The 17667-nt window shown below is 34.3% G+C and overlaps 1 protein-coding gene across 2 annotated transcripts in view; it reads left to right on the plus strand.

Moving 5' to 3' along the window:
- The window catches only part of cN-IIIB (cytosolic 5'-nucleotidase IIIB), a 36366-nt gene extending 20392 nt beyond the window's left edge, over window positions 1–15974 (plus strand). For both annotated transcript variants that reach the window (XM_081746649.1, XM_081746648.1), the window contains exons 4-6: window positions 3197–3419; window positions 10249–10615; window positions 15552–15974. In XM_081746649.1, the coding sequence (XP_081602775.1) occupies window positions 3197–3419; window positions 10249–10615; window positions 15552–15662 (701 nt within the window). In that variant the 3' untranslated portion in view covers window positions 15663–15974. The remainder of the gene's footprint in view (window positions 1–3196; window positions 3420–10248; window positions 10616–15551) is intronic.
- Window positions 15975–17667: the final 1693 nt, after the last annotated feature.

A 17667-nucleotide genomic window follows, 5' to 3' on the forward strand; every position in this document is an offset into this window, starting at 1 on the left:
GTACAGAGAATTTGGTGTGTGAAAATCGGTTCTTTTCTCCTTTCATTAATATAAATACTACAACTGTCAGAGGTTCTGTATATGGACACTGGATTGACTGGACAAGGATATGGTACAAGCTATGTGGTGTGGGTGAAGGAACACCGACTTCAAGGATGAAGTTATTCTGGGAGCAGACTAGGTAGTGTAATGGTTACCGGGTTTGAGTCTCGGTCCAGGCATCAAAATTTTCGCGCTTTGTGTATCATTAAAAATTTACATTTTCCACCTAATTAGAAATTTACGGTTTGTAGAGATAGATGTAAACAGTGAAGGAAACAAATTAATTTAGCTCTAGAAAGTGTGGACGTCTCTACCTTTCATTTCCTGTTTATATTTAAGTGTTATTCTTAGATTGGTCTTTCATAATGTGTCTGATGAAGGCGTTGTTACAGTGCCGAAACTATTAATACAAGTATTAATAATATATATTCGGTGCTTTGGTCAGTTTTGTTCTATTAATGTTGCACTTCTATGTGCAAAGCTAGATAATGGTGAACCCAAAAACCGGAGAAGAATCCGATTCCTTTTTATTGACGTTTCGTACGTTGAGAATTATTTTGTATAGTACTGAAAAGAAAAGCTTGCTTTCTTGGTAAATTACATTTTGGTTCAAACTTCTGTTAAAAACACAACGAATGTGTATACGTTCAACGTCGAACTAATTTTTAGTTAATTTTTATTAAGTTCTTAGTACAGATATACTTTACTTCTAAATATTACCACTTTAAAAAAAAAAAAGTCTTTACGTAATTCCTACGATGTGTGAGTGACATAATGTAAGCATATTGGAACCTTGAAGTTTGTACAGAAATGTAGTTTGCTATTTAAAATTAAAATTTAAAAAAAAAGTCGTTTTTAGTGCTATAGCGAATGATCATCACTGCAAGAAATGACAACTAAAAGGAATCAGGTTATTTATTTATTTATATATTTATTTGATTTTAACATTATCCAGTCGTATGCATAAAAGTACAGGATGTCTGTCTAAGAAGTGATAAGATGTGCTTTTTAGTAACCCAGTTTTGTTGGAAGGAAGTATCGACACTGTACAGGTTTAACTTACAAGGAAATAATAATAATAATAATAACAATAACAATAATAACAATAATTGCAAAATTTATAGTCATTAATTATTTTTTAGTTTCTCTCTGTAAGTAATTACTTATTTTCCTATCTTGATTTTAGCTGGTCAATTTAATTAATTAATTTTTAAGGAGTTTGGTCTGTTTACCTGTCTGTTCGTATGTTTACGTGTGTGTCAATCCGTGAGACAAAACTTGATGAATCATCATCAATTTTGACTGGTTGTAGATGGTGAAATCATGCCTATTGTGCTGTATGGTTGCGAAACATGGTCGCTTACTCTAAGGGAAGAACGTAGACTGAAAGTAGTTGAGAACAAGATCCTGAGACGAATATTCGGACCCAAGAGGAACGGGAATGGCGGAAACTGCATAATTTATACCGTTTACCAAACATTGTTAGGCTCATCAAATCTAGAAGGCTCAGGTGGGCAGGTCATGTAGCCAGAATGGAAGAAAGTAGGAACGCTTTCAAAGTTCTAACTGGAAGTCGAATTAGAAAACGACCATTAGGAAGACCTAGGCGCAGGTGGGAAGACTATTAAGATGGATCTCGCAGAAATATGAATGCAAAATAGAAACTGGATCCAGTTGGCTGAGGACAGAAGTCAGTGGAGAGCTTTTGTGAACGCTGCATTGAACCTCCACAGGGTTGCCACACTTGGTACAATTGTACCGAATTCAGCCCGTTTTGTCATTCATAGGCCCGTTGGTACCACGCTGGTATTATCAGTCCCTTTTGTGAAAAAGTTGGTACAATTCTACCCAATTCAGTACCATCTAACAAATACTTGTCACATTTGCAAAAGTGTCAGTAAGACTTTTTCAATATCTCTTTCTTGTGATGTCTTTCAGGGAAGGTTCTAGGCGCTGGACGAGTTTTACATTTTTTACAAATGTCAGTTTACCTAACTTATATTCTTCTTACAGTCTATTATCCTCCTCCGGTCGTGAAATAAGCGAGAATAAGGTGTAATAATTTGTATTTTAATATTTTATTATAACGTACTGTTTACATACGAACTCAGAGATGATTGATTTGTTCCTCGTTATATATATTTATTAATCATGATTGGTTTTGTTTATTGATCACTTTAAAATAGAGGCGCGTTTGGTTTCCTTACAATATATACCGAAGATAATCGTTTTCCCTTTTAATTTGCGGCCTCTGTCATACTTCCTACGTGTGAGAAAAGTTTCATCTACTTCCACGGTTGTTCGGGATTCTCCTATTTGGATTTTTTTTTTCTTTTAAGTAATTTTTAAAAAGGGCACTTTCTCGATTTGACTCTTGCAAGGGGGGAAGGAGTGTTCTAGAATTTTACCTCTTTTAGTTTTGTCTTATAGAGCCATGTATTGCACTGGTATAAAATAATGAATTCAGACCTTTTTGTTTTAATTTGGTACTATTTTTCAGCCCACTTCAGAGCTAGGACTGTGGCAACACTGAACCCCCAGGTTCCATAAGACCGTAGTGTAGTTAGTTAGTTAGAGGGTCAAAAGTTAGGAAAGGAACTTACTGGAAGTGGTAGAAATCGATTTTAACGTTGATCTCTTTAGAGCAAAAACTGTAAAAAGACAGCGAGAAAGTGATGTCTACAATCGATTAAACGTCCCAAAAATACATTTCGGACGGAAATAAAAACCGGAATATAAATCCACACAATTTCCGGTTTCAGTATAAATCTACATTAACAGCAAAAATGATAAGGGATAGTGAGAAGTGAAATTTTTGGATTTGATTTAGCGTTCGAAGAATAGGTACCATCTTCTCTCTTAACCTTGTATTCAAACCAGAAGTGATAGAAATAAAAAAACTACTGGTTTTAACGTTGATCGCCGTAGACTGAAAACGATAATAGATAGCGAAAAGTGGTTTCCTGCAATAAATTAAGCATCCCAAGAGTATATTCCATCTCTGTACTAAAATCATAAGTGTTAGAAATGTACAACCACGTTCTGGTTTCAATATTAATTAACAAAATATCACACCATACAAACCAAACTCCATCGTGTGGTGTACACATGACACTGCTACTTATTTCCAACTGATTGTGGATCTGCTTTTCAGGTATATTTTATATGTGTCCGAACCTTCCGCAGTCGTACAAAGACAAAAGTGCAGTATTGTATAAACATTACCATCCCATTGAAATAGATACTAATATGAGTGTCGAAGAAAAGATTCCGCACATGTATGAATGGTATACGAAATCTAATGCCTTATTGAAAGACAGCACTATGACACGAGAAGACATCACTATGGCAGTCAAGCAGGCTGATGTTCGTCTTAGGTGAGTTTCTGCTTTTCTTGGTTCCAATGATAACTAGGAAGGTAATTAAAAAATTAGTATTCCATTATTGTAACAACTACCAACTGATGTTCATAGGGGGTTATTTCGGGGTTTTAATCTCCTCTTGAACAAGATACAACGCAAAAGTAAACATTTACCATATTAAGATCTCTATATAAATGGTTGAAATTAAATGAACTGGGAGCTTGAACGCCTTTTTGACGAACTTATGCCTAGGGCACTGCAACAAACTCATCTATGTATAGAGTGTTCCAGGAGGAAGGGGCAATAGTACTTTGGAAAATGGTAGTATGGATGATTGTAAGCAAAAACGTTCACATGAACATAAACCCTAATCTCAACGATTTGAGAGTTACAGATTGTGAACCATTTTTGACTTTATATTCCATATTGTTCACCCTGTAGTTATTCTACAAGTACAGAGGTGGGATATAGCGGAGTTGAAAGGTGATGGAATGATCTTTCCAACGATATGCAATATATGGCAGTGATGTCTTTGGAAGAGAAGTTATTGAGGGATATTTGGGAATCAGTGTCGGCATCCAATTTCTGTAAATAAACTTAACTTTTTCAAATTTCCTTCAATAGTTTCCCTTCCAAAGGCAACACTGTCACATGTTGCATACCGTTGGAAAGGCCATTCCATTACCTTTCAAATATGCTATGTCTCACCTCTGAAGAAGAATTTCAGGCTGAACAGTACGCAACATAGTGAAAAATAGTTCACAACCTGTAACTCTCAAACCGTTGAGATAAGAACCAATGTTCATATTAACCTTCTTGCTTAGAATCACCCATACTACCATTTCGCAAAGTATTGCCCCTTCCTCCTGAAACACCCTGTATATAAAAATTAAAGTGACTGCATTTTGTGACTTAATAACGGTTGAACTACCCGACCGATCTCGATCAAATTTTCAGCACAGATGAGGTTCGGGTCTGGAATGCTTTTATGATTTCGCTTTGACGATGCAACTTAGGGGAGGGGAAGATATTTAAAAATGATCTATATATTAGTGCCGAATCCATAGTTTTCGGGGTCGCTGAGATGAACAGTGAGACTTCCGATGGCGTTTAAATGCAAATTCAGCCCCACAACTTGGGGAGGGGAAGATATTTAAAAATGATCGAAATAACCGGTGATAGTGTGGAATCCATAGTTTTTGAGGTCACTGAGATGAACAGTGACACTTCCGATGCCGTTTAAATTCAAATTCAGCCCCGCAACTTATGGGACGGAGAGGGGAGATACATAAAAATGATCGAAAATGACCGATATCAGAACGCTTCAATAATAGTAAAAAGTGACTTGACTAATGGAACATATTACTAATTTTCATTATTTTAACCCAACGAAGCAGGTAATTGACGCTAGTTCATTCTATGGCTTTAAGAAAGTTGAGAGATGGTTGCTGCATGAACAAAATCATAATCTCTGCTAATCCAGTGCAGTCCATTGAAATAGTTGTTTTGAGTTTTGCGTTTTTGTGGTTATGAAAGACGGAGCATAATATTAAGGTGAGCTTCGAACGATGTCCAGCGCTTGAATCCCGTGCAGTTGACGGGCGCACAGAGCATGATACAATAAAATCAACCGTCACAATGTGTGCTGTTCCTTACCACGTTGTTTTGCTTTCAAAAGAGATGGTTCCCCACTGAGTCTGCCACTAATCCAGTCCAGTCACAATTGTTATATTTACTACCCTGTATATTTCATGGTATCTACTGACCTGGAATTAGAATGAACCTGAAAAACTTGGGGAAAAACCTAAACTTTAACTAAAATTATAATTACATGGGCGCATGGGGGGATATTCAAAATTAACAAAAAATTGGCTACTTACCAATGAATCCTCCCTTGAAAAATTTAAAGATTTTGACGTTTCGGAACTCTCAGCTGGTTCCTTCCTCAGTGGCAAGGTAAAAAGGATTAAAACGGAAAGGAGATAAAAGGAGTAAAAACAGGAATACATACCACTATATAAAATTAACGTACAAAGAAAGAGAAAGAGATCCTCAGATGAAAAACATCTTTTTTATTCAGTTCATTTTTTTTTCACTCTGGTTTTCATCTCAGGATCTTTTTTTTTCTACGTTACTTTTGTATGTATTCCTGTTTTTACTCCTTTTATCTCCTTTCCGTTTTAATCCTTTTTACCTTGCCACTGAGGAAGGGACCAGCTGAGAGTTCCGAAACGTCAAAATCATTAAATTTTTCAAGGGAGGATTCATTGGTAAGTAGCCAATTTTTTGTTAATTTTAACTAGAATTGTTTGGATTTGTTCAGTTTTTTAAATAAAGGTTACGTATTCATTTTTGACAATGTCTATTCTGTAGACAAAAGGAAGAAATTTATTATACCAAATAATGTAAGAACGATCAACGAGCTCTTAAAATAATTGACCTTAGATTAAAATTAAGGGCTTAAATTAATTTTTTTGATATGTCGTTGTTACGAAGAATCTTTACCCTAATTTTTATGCATTTTCCATTGTATATTGTAACAGCCAAGGTGGGTAATGTTGCCATTACCGTCCCATCGCAGAAAAACTAATTGTTTGAAAATCAGGAAAGATAGCATTATGTTCCCCTCCTACTATTCAAACAAGTAGCCCCTCCGAGAAGAGTTTCCCGGCCCGGTATGTTGTTCACAACGCCGCTTAGCGCACGTAAAAATGAAGGTTACTGAGAAAGAATGGTATGCTTAAGTCCAACAAATAATAATATGTCTTCAAATGTTACAGGAACGTACTTATACTACTTGATAAACGACACAAAAGCAATTTAGATAACATTAACAAATTTTATTTTTATTAAACAAAAATAATTTTAAAAAATATGCAACGTTGAATAGAACAACGAATTTGTAAAGTTCGAAAAATTTTGTCTGATTTTGAAAAAAAAATTATTTCGACCACTAGATTTAAATAAATTAGATTCATGCAAAACCATAACATATATATATATATATATATATATATATATATATATATATATATATATATATATATTACTGGAAAATGCATCAGGCACATGTATGAAGTGAAATTCCAAGATGGCTCGTGCCTTATAACAAGTCATATTTAATGCGAACCATTTTTAAAATATAATTACTTATATCACTGTAATACAATAATAATAATCGAACTGATGGTTCAAGTAGACAATTCAGCAATTTTCTATCTACATATTTTTATATACTCACGTAACAACAAGAATATGATTTTTAAATTCACAAATAAAATATAATACACATAATACTAAATATGGTATTACACATACCTAGCGAAGAGAACAAGTGATGGGCCCAACCACTTGTTTTCATGGCTCCTTCATCGGAAGGATAAACAACCAATCAAATACAAGTATAGCAATCACATGAAATATTGACAAAAGACTCAAACCATATTACTAAATCACTTAAATTAAGAAAACACTAAACTCTATGATATCCCAATAAATATACTATAGTGGAATACAGGAAGGACAAAGGGAGGTGAATAGGTTACCAGAGAAACAAAAGACAAAATAGAAGGAAACAGCGTTGTTTCTATTTTAAATTAAATCCCTCTTGCATTCATTTTACTCCATAATACCAATAAATACGCAAAAGTGAAGATGACTACCTCACAATATGTGATAAATGTATCATAATACAATTACTTGCGATTTCCCATTGAAGAATAACGTACAATAGTATGTAGCAGTATGGTTAGTAAGTTTCCATAATACAAAGCAATTTCCTGTTTTAATGAAATGAAATGAAGTCTTTCAGTTTAAAGTCCCACAATTATACCCGTTAGGTTAAGGGAGACGGATGGCTAATGAATGATAATGGAAGAATTGACAGAATGAGAGTGTATGATGAAACGAGATATCTCGAGAAGGCCCAACGTTGTCCATCACAAACTTGGTTGGTCGGGAATCGAACCAGACCCCATGCACCAGAGGTAAGCGCTCAATCACTGAGCCACCGTATCCCCAATTCGTTGTTTCATTATTTTTGCTGTACTTCGTTATTATTATTATTATTATTATTATTATTATTATTATTATTATTATTATTTAGCTTTCTGATCAGATGAAAGGAATTATTCTGTCGGAACGTGTATGTAAAACTGTCGGAGAATCTGATTGTATGAGACCCTTCTCATTTTGTAACTCCTTCACAATAACAAGATAATTGATTTTCTCTAAATAAATAATAGTGTTCATTAATCACGAAAGAACAAACTATAAATATATTCTAAGTTATCATGATATTGATAAAAACAGTAGAAAGTAAAATCCATAACCTGTTTTATTCCGTCTAATGATGGAAAATAGCACGGTGATTATTGCTCCGATGTGATGACAGACAGAGTCGATAAATAAGTGGATGAGATAGGCTCTCGATTGTAATGGGGGATTGAAATTTTAAAAGCCTTATTATAGTCTTGTTTCATCCTTGAATAATCCAATATATACATATACAGGGTGTCTTAGAAGTCCCTTGGCATTGGGTAACTCTTTATTATGAGAGTTACAGGAAAATGTAGGAGGAGAAACCTTCTCCAAACATGATGTTTTCAATCTAAAGGTTTTTTTTTTTTTTTTTTTTTTTTAATCGGAGGAGCCGTTTGGGCTGCACACTCTTTATGCACCCAATGTTAAATGAAAATGCAACGTTACCATTTTCCTGGATCCACTACATAAAGTGAATGGGGGATGACCATTGACACGTTAGCGAAAAGACAGTAACTTCATTCACTTATGGATCAAGGTATATGGCAACGTTACATTTTTACTTAACATTGGGCGCATAAAGACTGTATAGCCCAAACGACTCGTCCAATTTAAAAAAAAAAAAAATAAAAAAAAATCCTTCACTTTAGATTGAAAACATCACATTTGGAGACTGTTTTCCCTCTTATATTTTGTTGTAACTCTGATAATAACAATAGAGTTACCCAATGTTAGGGGACTTTTGAGACTCCATATGATCCCCTTGACGTGAATCCCCGACACTACACTACATTAGTTATAATTCTTTCTACTGTGGTTTATTGAAGTCTTTCCTTCGTATCTCGACGGCTGCATTTCAGGTAGACGAGTCTCCTTTGGTCGTTCACTACCTTCTTATGAGACTTCGTTTCGTGCTTACGTCTTGGACCCCGATCTTTGAATTTCCTCTTGGTTTCTGGTCGTCTGGTCTGTGATCACAATGGTTGTATCAATAATGGAATCAGACTAATATAAAATCAGTTTAGCCATAGCTCAATCTGTGCTTTACACATAATAAAAAGCACTATTTCACTTGATTGTGTAGGTGTGCGTGTCAGCCTCGTAGCATCAAATTGTCCTCGTATACGCCGTGAATTAACGTTGTGTATGTCATGTATCACCCACTGTCTCATTTCAAATAAATGAATAAATAAATAGATAATTAAAAAAATTAGACTTGCTCGGTTGAAATTAGTTAACTTGTGTTTTGCTAGCACAGGTTTGACTCTTCACTAACACTATATGGTAATTTATTAGCCGAGCATTCTTCTTATGTAACTGTTCTACTGATAAACCGTAAAGTCGTCCAAGAATATACGTACCGGTATATGTTTTTACTATGACCAAGTAATGTAATCGTGTGTGATGAGTTACAAAAGTGTCAACGTGTTAACCCTTCAAGCCGGGATCTCAAATTTGCACTTACCATTTAAATGCCTAGCTTGTGGGCGGGATACCGAGTATGCACTGACAAAACGGAGAGTATTAACAAATTCAGTATTGCTCTGCCATCTATCGAGGTTTCTTTATACTATAAACAGAAGCTTTAAACGTGTTACTAGCAGGGCATTAGTAGGGAAGTAGGGATTTAAAAAATCGGATTAAAGGGTTAATAAGAAAGTTTGTGATTACAGTGTTGATTTTTCGAATAAAATCGTTATTTTTTAAAACAAACGTTAATTTTAGCAAAATTAACATAAACTAACGATAAACTAACGATATGAGTTGGAATTTTATGACAATTCACAGTTGGCGGGAAACTATTTCTAGAATAAAATCGTTATTTTTGCGGAACTAACGATAGTTTTAGCAAAACTAACGTAAATTAACGATGTGATATGAAAAACTTTTGAAATTCGTTTGTGGGTGGGGAACCGTGAAGTTGGCCTGCCCATTTATTTCATGAATAAAAATTTTATTTTTTCGAAACTTACGATAATTTTAGCAAAACTAACGTAAACTAACGATGTGGATAAGAAACAGAAAATTTCGTTAGGTGGGCGGGACAACTTCACAGACGTGAACTGTATGGTTCAGAGACTTGGACATTACGGAAGTTAGAGAAGAAATATATAGAGAGCTACGAAATGTGGTGTTAGAGGAAAATGGAGAAGATAAAATAGATGAAGAGAGCAACAAACGAAGATAATTTAAAACTAATAGAAGAGAGAAAATATTTTCTATATTGTACTTTTATTATTAACAGTGAAAAGTTCATTAAGTGAAATTGAGTGGAAAACCAGTACATGTGCCACAAGAATTAATATTTTATTTAAAATTGTTGGCACTTGTTAAAAAAAAAAATAGGCAAATAAGACATTCTTATGGGTTAGGATAACAGTTTTAAAAAGTTTCCATTACATTAATTTTGACTATATTTATGACATTTGCAAACAAAAGTTATTTTTGTAAGTATCTCAAAATACCGTTTTTGGACTAGTACTGTTTTTCCACTCATCAATTTAATTAGTTACTGAGATAGATATTTATAAAGTACTGTATTGTTAAAGGGATAATAATTTGTTTATTTACTCTTCTATTCAAGGGATGGTGCAGTTGAAATGCTATCCTCTCTTTGTGATGCTGATGTTCCCGTTCTAGTGTTTTCTGCTGGTTTGGGTGACGTAGTGGAAGAAGTATTAATTCAGCAAAATTCACTTTTAAGCAACATGAAAATCATATCAAATTTCATTGATTTCGAACGTGGATTTGAGTTTGGTCCGAAAGGAGGTGGTGAACTGATTCATATGTTTAACAAGAATGAAAAAGCCCTGGAAAATAGTGATTATTTTCAAAATCTTGTGAGTCATAACAATGTTATTGTGTTGGGAGATGCAGTAGGAGATAGTGAAATGGCAAACGGAGTACCGGATGCGAATGTGATTTTGAAAATAGGATTTTTAAATGAGCAGGTAAGTAGAAGATATTTATAGTAATACCATTGGTGTTATTTAAGTTATCGTTTTGGAAATGAAAGATTTATCACACTCGTTCAACATGACATGTACTTAAGAAGTGGAAAACAATGTGATGTGAGGAATATGTTTAGTAACATTTTGTGCCTTGTACACCATAAAATACAATTTGATTATCTAAATTAAAATTTCTTAGGGAAAGTTAGGTTAGTTTGCGATAGAATAATGCTGATAAAAAGTTAATTATGCTGTGAGGAGTAAAACTGAATAATATTTAGCTTTGTATTTCAAAGTATGATCCTGACTGCTAAAGGGAACCCTCATCCTCTTACTTTAATAAAAATATATCATATTGCACATTATGCAGTTAAATGTTATGTAAAGATAGTAGCAGAAATGAAAATTGTACAAAAACAACACGAAGCACAATATATTTGACTTTCGTAATATTTTTACTATTTATGTTCTTACTGTCCTTTTTAAAGGACACTGAGAATTCAAATTGAATTACAAGAACGTTAAAAGGAAAATTAAATAAATATCATTACGAACATTATACCTCATCTTTATTCAAGCAGCGCAAGCACTCCATAATGAAATAAATTCAATAGTATTTATAAAATCTTATCTCTCAGAACGACATCTGTCCTTCCTGTCATTTTTTTAACCACATGTGAGAATACGCGACCACCACGACAGCTATATTTGAAACAAAAGAAAGCGAAAGCGCCCAAGTAATTCCTTGAACATTTTCGTAAACATAAAAGCCAGTAGAAAGCACATTGGATTGATAGAGCATAGAGAAGGGAGCCTTAAAGTCAGTATTGCAGAGTGTCCTTCTAAAAGGACGGTAGGCATATCTGGGTTAAATACCAGACGTAAAATAGCAACCATAGAATGCCCCCTTCCCCCCTAGAAAATTTCCTTCGGGCGCCCATGATCCTGGTTGAGGACCTTTGGCTTTTTCTTCGCCACTGTGTTGGCATCGAGGGACTAAAAATATCAGTTGAGTACGACTAGTGCAAATCAAAGGCGTACACATGCATAAAGAAATCGATAGTACAATTTAATAATAATTTAGATCAACTTTAAAAGAAACCGTTGAAATATAAGTGTCGCTGTTAATATTAAACAAATTGAAAATAGTTCGGAAAATGTATCTTTAGATATCGGTGTCCATTTGCAGAAACCATACCGATATACCCAAAAGTGGCCGGTATCACCGATACCGATATATCGGTACATCCCTAGTTCCATTGAGAAGTGGCCAACTGAGACAGGTGAACAACTTACGAAAAATAAATGTATTTTGAAGCAAAATCTATTATAAACTGCAGTTTCTAATGAAATAACTATTATATGTATTGCCTAAGATGAATCTGGTTTTGAATGTGTCCACATAGAACTAAGAAACGGGAATTGGCATTACACAGCCCGCGAAGCGAACGTATATTTTTATGGTGAAAACGCAATAACTTAATTTCACGTAAGTGCTATAGGCTATTATAGCCAAATAACGCTCGGGTCAAATTTATTTTACCATATTTTTAAAACCTTTTTCGGGCTAGGGGCGGCAAAACAAAACATTAAAATCGGCCTTGTTTGTAAGAGGACTTCTCAGGGATTGTTTTAAAATAATTGTGTGTGTGTGTGATACACACGGACTACGTAGCATTATTCTACTATTCGAAATAAAAAGCGAAAAGATACATGTATAATTATATACTTTTCCATCCTCGTCAGGAGATGCAAATTACACTATGTGGCAACGTCGCAGATAACCAATTCTACCAATCCATCAAATAGTTACGTCGATTCTTTCTAGATGGCAGTTAAAGTCGATAGACGTTGACACAAGCATCACTTGTTATCGTAATATCAACCTAACTGTTGGATGGATTCGTAGAGTAATGCTGATGGTCCCAAGTTAGTCTGCGACGTTGCCACATTGTGAAATTTTCAACCTCTACAGCGGCTGAAGGAGGCCCTAGAGAGCATGTCATTATATAGGATTTTGTGCTTTATTTTGGTCTGTAGAATAACGTTCTGTAGTCCGTGGGTGCCATTTTAGGATACCCGATACAATAAAAAATAAATTACAAACATCTTTAGCAGATTTGCTGCTGAGAAAAAAAAGTGATTGTTTTAAGGGTCCGACCTAAATAAAGAAATAGAAAAAAGATGACATGCACAGCAAAATGTATTAACCTATATCAGCTCAATAATGTTTTACACTTTTTTTTTATTATGTTCTACTGTGTCATGAAGCTTATAATATCGTCATTGGAGTAATAATGTAAGTTTACTTTATTTCCTGACATCTTCAACCCTTTTGGACATTCGTGACTCCAAAACAGCATAATGTTTTCAAATGTTATTTCTTTCATCATGCTGATTTCGATGGTTCCGAAGAAGGCCACTAAACAAGGGTATATCGTGGGGACACTCGAATTGGCAGTGAAGCAATTAACGAACCACGTAAAACAGACGGTTAGCCATCGTAATTTATTCGTATATATTGTTTCTCCTTCTTCTTCTTTTTTTTTATTTGTTCCAAATTTAAAATATATAGATCTCGTATCGAATTTGCGAGATATAATCGCATTTGTAATTAGTAGTATTTTGATCGTACATTGTATATTCAGCTATATTATGACATACATTTAGTAATATTATCATTGAATTTCCAACCTTTTGGTTTACAAACATACAGAATAAATGAGTCGGACCTAAGGCAATTTGTAAGGACCGTGGGTCTTTTTTTGTACTTAGTCTCTAACGGTAGTCTAGATTTTTGTGATCAGAAGTGTATTTTGATATTAAAACAAGTTCTTGTTGTTTTAACTGTACATAATTTTTAAAACGTCAAAAAATGTACCGTAGATGCGGGCTACTTGGACCCAATTTTGCAATAAATTCGTACTTTCGGCCTGTTTTCATCCACGAAAACTCAAAAGTTATTGTCATAACTCATATTAAGTGGAACTACAGGCTTTATTGTACATATCGAGGACAGTTTTAGTTACATATATTGAAAAGAAAGCACAGGCGATTATTGTAAAAAATGGGTCCAAGTAAGACTCGCGTTCGGGCTACTTGAACCCACCCCCATATTTTCCTACAGAAAACCATTGAAATCTGCTCTGAGACTAAGTAGGACGTAGGTGTTCCAAGAACAACACTTTTTATTTACTGGAAACCACAAAGAGAACATGTTAAGAGGTACTATCAAATATAATGACTGTAATAGCTGATTACGTTTTCTTCTACAGCTGCACGAGCCCTATCTATATTAGCAGCGAATTTAGTCGTTGACTGGAGGTGCAGTTTCTAAAATAACTTCACCCAATCTCGACTGGGAAGATTGTCTTAGAAAGCAATGACAGTTCTCCCATGCATGGCTAAATAGGACTTCACAATAAATCTGAAATCAAGTTAATTAACGAGGAATCCGAAATCACAAACTTTATCAAGATGACTAGGGAAGGCTAATTTTTCTTCTCAGTGAATACTTTCAGATGGCCCGGATTCTGCCTTGACCTGTTCTTTAATCTTCTTTCTATGGTGGAACGACTTATCTTGAAGTGAGCTTCTGTTTCTTTTTGCGACATTTCCCTCGACTGAATTGCTGGTAAACATTCTTCAAGCTGTTATGAAAAATCAGCATATTCTCGACCTGCAGGCAATCTTTTATATTGATGTATCATTTGTACCGGTATCCTTAAGGAAACAATGAAAAGTTTTTACTTGTGTGACACGTGACAACAGACCTGTATTTTTCATATATAAAGATAACAAAGGATGGGGTGGGATAAAGGTAACAAAATATGTGGTGGGGAAAAATATCCATGTTTTCCAGGTCATATTTCATAAATAATGCAATTACGCACACAGCTTATTGTATATGAGAAAGTTTACCATGTCAATTTCATTAACCTATATATAACTACTTATGTGTTTATTTTGCATTGGTTCCACTTCCTTGCAAATAGTGTCCCCACACAAAAGTCTGGCGGTCAACGACCTTTCTCACCAATGCTGCTCAATCGTAGCCTACCACAGAACTAGTTTCAATGTGTGTACGCCTCCATTTTGATCCTATCTAACGTATCTAACTCTGAACTCGCTCAATATTGCATTGCATATGGGACTTTAAACGAGTTTTTGGTATGGGTCCAAGTTGCCCCTTATGGGTCCAAGTAGCCCGCAATTACGGTATATGTATTAATAATAATGGGCTTGTGTCTTTCAAAATTGTTTTCTTATAATTTTAAGAACTGCTAATCATTAATTTAACTGAAATGAAAATACACTTTAAACAATCAATTTTTCATTAATTTGGTCATACAAAATGTGGGGGTGTAACTTGATTTTTATTGCTCTTTGCAAATCTATATTAGAAGCTAATCTGAGAACGTTCTAAACACCATTCTGATTTCTGTTTGTTTCTACAGACATTTTTATACATTTGTCCAAAAAGAAACTTAAACGATGACTCTTTATTTTTTTTTTTTAAACTAGTTTCAAGGTATCTTTGTGTAGCAAAAATGACACATTGCCATCAAGTGCAGACATTCCACTGCAGTGATAATGGCGTGATATAAATAAATCAATAAGTAAATAAAAGGAAGGAAAGCTTTTCCGGCAATACGGTATCAAACAGCAACATTGACCGTAGCATACTGTGCGAACACATGTATCTTGCTGCCAACTTTTCTACGAATAAATTGTTAGAAACAAACTTGAAATTTGCAAATCATTGAGAAATAATAATAAACTATCTACTCCTGCCAGTGACTCCCTCGTAAAGACAGTTTTTTTTTTTTTTTTTTGAGGGGGCAAAAGTTGAAAAAGTCCTACGCCCCTGATTTCACAATACGAAGCGAAACTCATTTGTTTCACTAATCTATTAATATTTCTTTTTTACTTTCAGATAGAAGAAAGGCTAACTCATTTTCTGGAGATTTTCGACATAGTATTAATTGATGATCAAACTATGGATATAGTGAACGGAATACTGAAAGAAATTCTCCGTAGAAGATAGCTGCTAGGCAAAATAAGTACAAATACATCTTGTAACTAAAACGACTTCTGTGTTATGAGTATGCCATTGTATTTGACCAAAATAATAATTTAAGATGCCAGTATTAAATAGAGGAAGCTTTGTAAATAATACTTGACGTATAAGGTGCTGATTAATAAAAAAAATGTAGTTTTGAATTGTGCGTTCACTGATGATTTTTCAATAAGTTGCGCGTAGTAATAAATATGTTGATTATATTTTCTAAAGTGTATATACGATAGTCTGAAAGCTGTAATTATTTTTGAGATTGAAATAAATATTTTATTAATTGTTTTATCTGTACTTCTTTTACTGAAGTTGAGTGATACGTTATGTCTTTATCGTGGATTAATACGAAACTTAAAATATCTTCTATAGCAAAATTTTGAAGCGTAGCTTGTCAAATATGTCGTGATCATTGTCAACATTTTCCTTCACTATTAAGAATAGCAGTTCAGTTAGGTAAAACACAAAATTGAAATATTTGGCACACTTCTGAGTATATTTGCTATCTTCAAAACTGAATGATCATGAAACTGGTTTAAATTGTCTTCTCTAACTGTCACATCGAATGATTAATGATTTTCTTTGCAGTTTTAATTTTGAGAAAGCTGTACAAATAATTCAGAATAGAAGGAAGACTGAAAAGTAGTGTGCATCAGTTTTTTTCTTTCTTCAGAGTACAAAGCAGGTGGGAAGTTGGAAGGCAACTAGTTTGAAGTTCACGTTAAAAATGTGTGGTTGGATCATTCGTCGCTTTAGTGGAAGTGTTGTCAATGCCACTATAACATAAATGTCTTTTACAGGAAAAAAAGCAATAAAATATCAGATACTTTTTGAGTTGTAAATGGAAAACCTCGATTAAAGTTTAGAGATAATGAAATATACGATACTAAATACATGTACCGAAGCAGCGTTGCCAGATAATCCAAGTTCCATGAAAGGTCCTACTGGCACAGTTGTGGAACATGCAAGACATGTCTGTATTCGTTCACATGGAATGGCTGGGACTCCTAGAACTTCGAGCACGTTATTGACTAACTCTCAATTTTAAGGGACTTAAAAAAATTCAGGCGCGCAAATATATTTTGGGGAAGTGTACATTTCAGTTCTGAGAGCATCTACCAACAGCTGTCGGTTATGTAGATAGCCTGGTCTAGCATTGAGTCCAATTTTTTGAAAGAAATTGCTCTTTTCAACATGAGAATTCATAATTATATAAAGAAATAACTCACGTCTGTTATTGAAACTAACATATCACTTCTATTGCATTATAGTAGTTATATTAATCAAATAAAGATTATAAGCATAAAATCCTTACATCATCTAGCATCGATAATATCAATATTCAGTGTAAAGTATCCACTCAATAACACTACCTTCATTCTTGGTCAATCAGGATTAGTAATAAATGCGTGATTACCTGCTGGTTATCAAAGTAAAATTCTTATTCATGTACTACATTATAACTATTTGTTACAGCAATCTCAGGACCAAGTAATTCCTACTCAAGTTGTGTGTCTAATAAGCGTGAATTTAAGGTGAGTCATGTGGTAGGTGATTATTCACAATAAAATATTTTCATCATCCAATAAACCAGATGGCCACAACCTGCTCACTGTATGCTCGGTTCAGATGGTAGAAGACTATTTATTTATCTACAGAGATATGTGCAGAGATGTAAACGGCATGCCATAAGTGCAACTAGAATGTCTTATGGTATTATTATACTGAATGAGGAATATTCAGAGACGATTTTACGTGTGATTAGCATAGTTTTATGCGTTTCGACTAAGCGTGGTTATATATTTCAGTATTGAGCACTATTTTGACTGTCGCCCATGACTTGTATCAAAAGAAGTAAGCAACGACTTTCCCGCAGGGCTATCCAACACATTAGGATAAAAAGTATCATTGAATGCAGCATATTCTGTTACTTTTCAGATAATGTATTTTGGGCATCCGTGCAGAGAAGTCTTAGTTCGCA

The sequence above is a fragment of the Thermobia domestica genome, chromosome 18, assembly GCF_964235325.1.
Source record: "Thermobia domestica chromosome 18, izTheDome1.hap1.1, whole genome shotgun sequence".
Lineage (NCBI taxonomy): Eukaryota > Metazoa > Arthropoda > Insecta > Zygentoma > Lepismatidae > Thermobia > Thermobia domestica.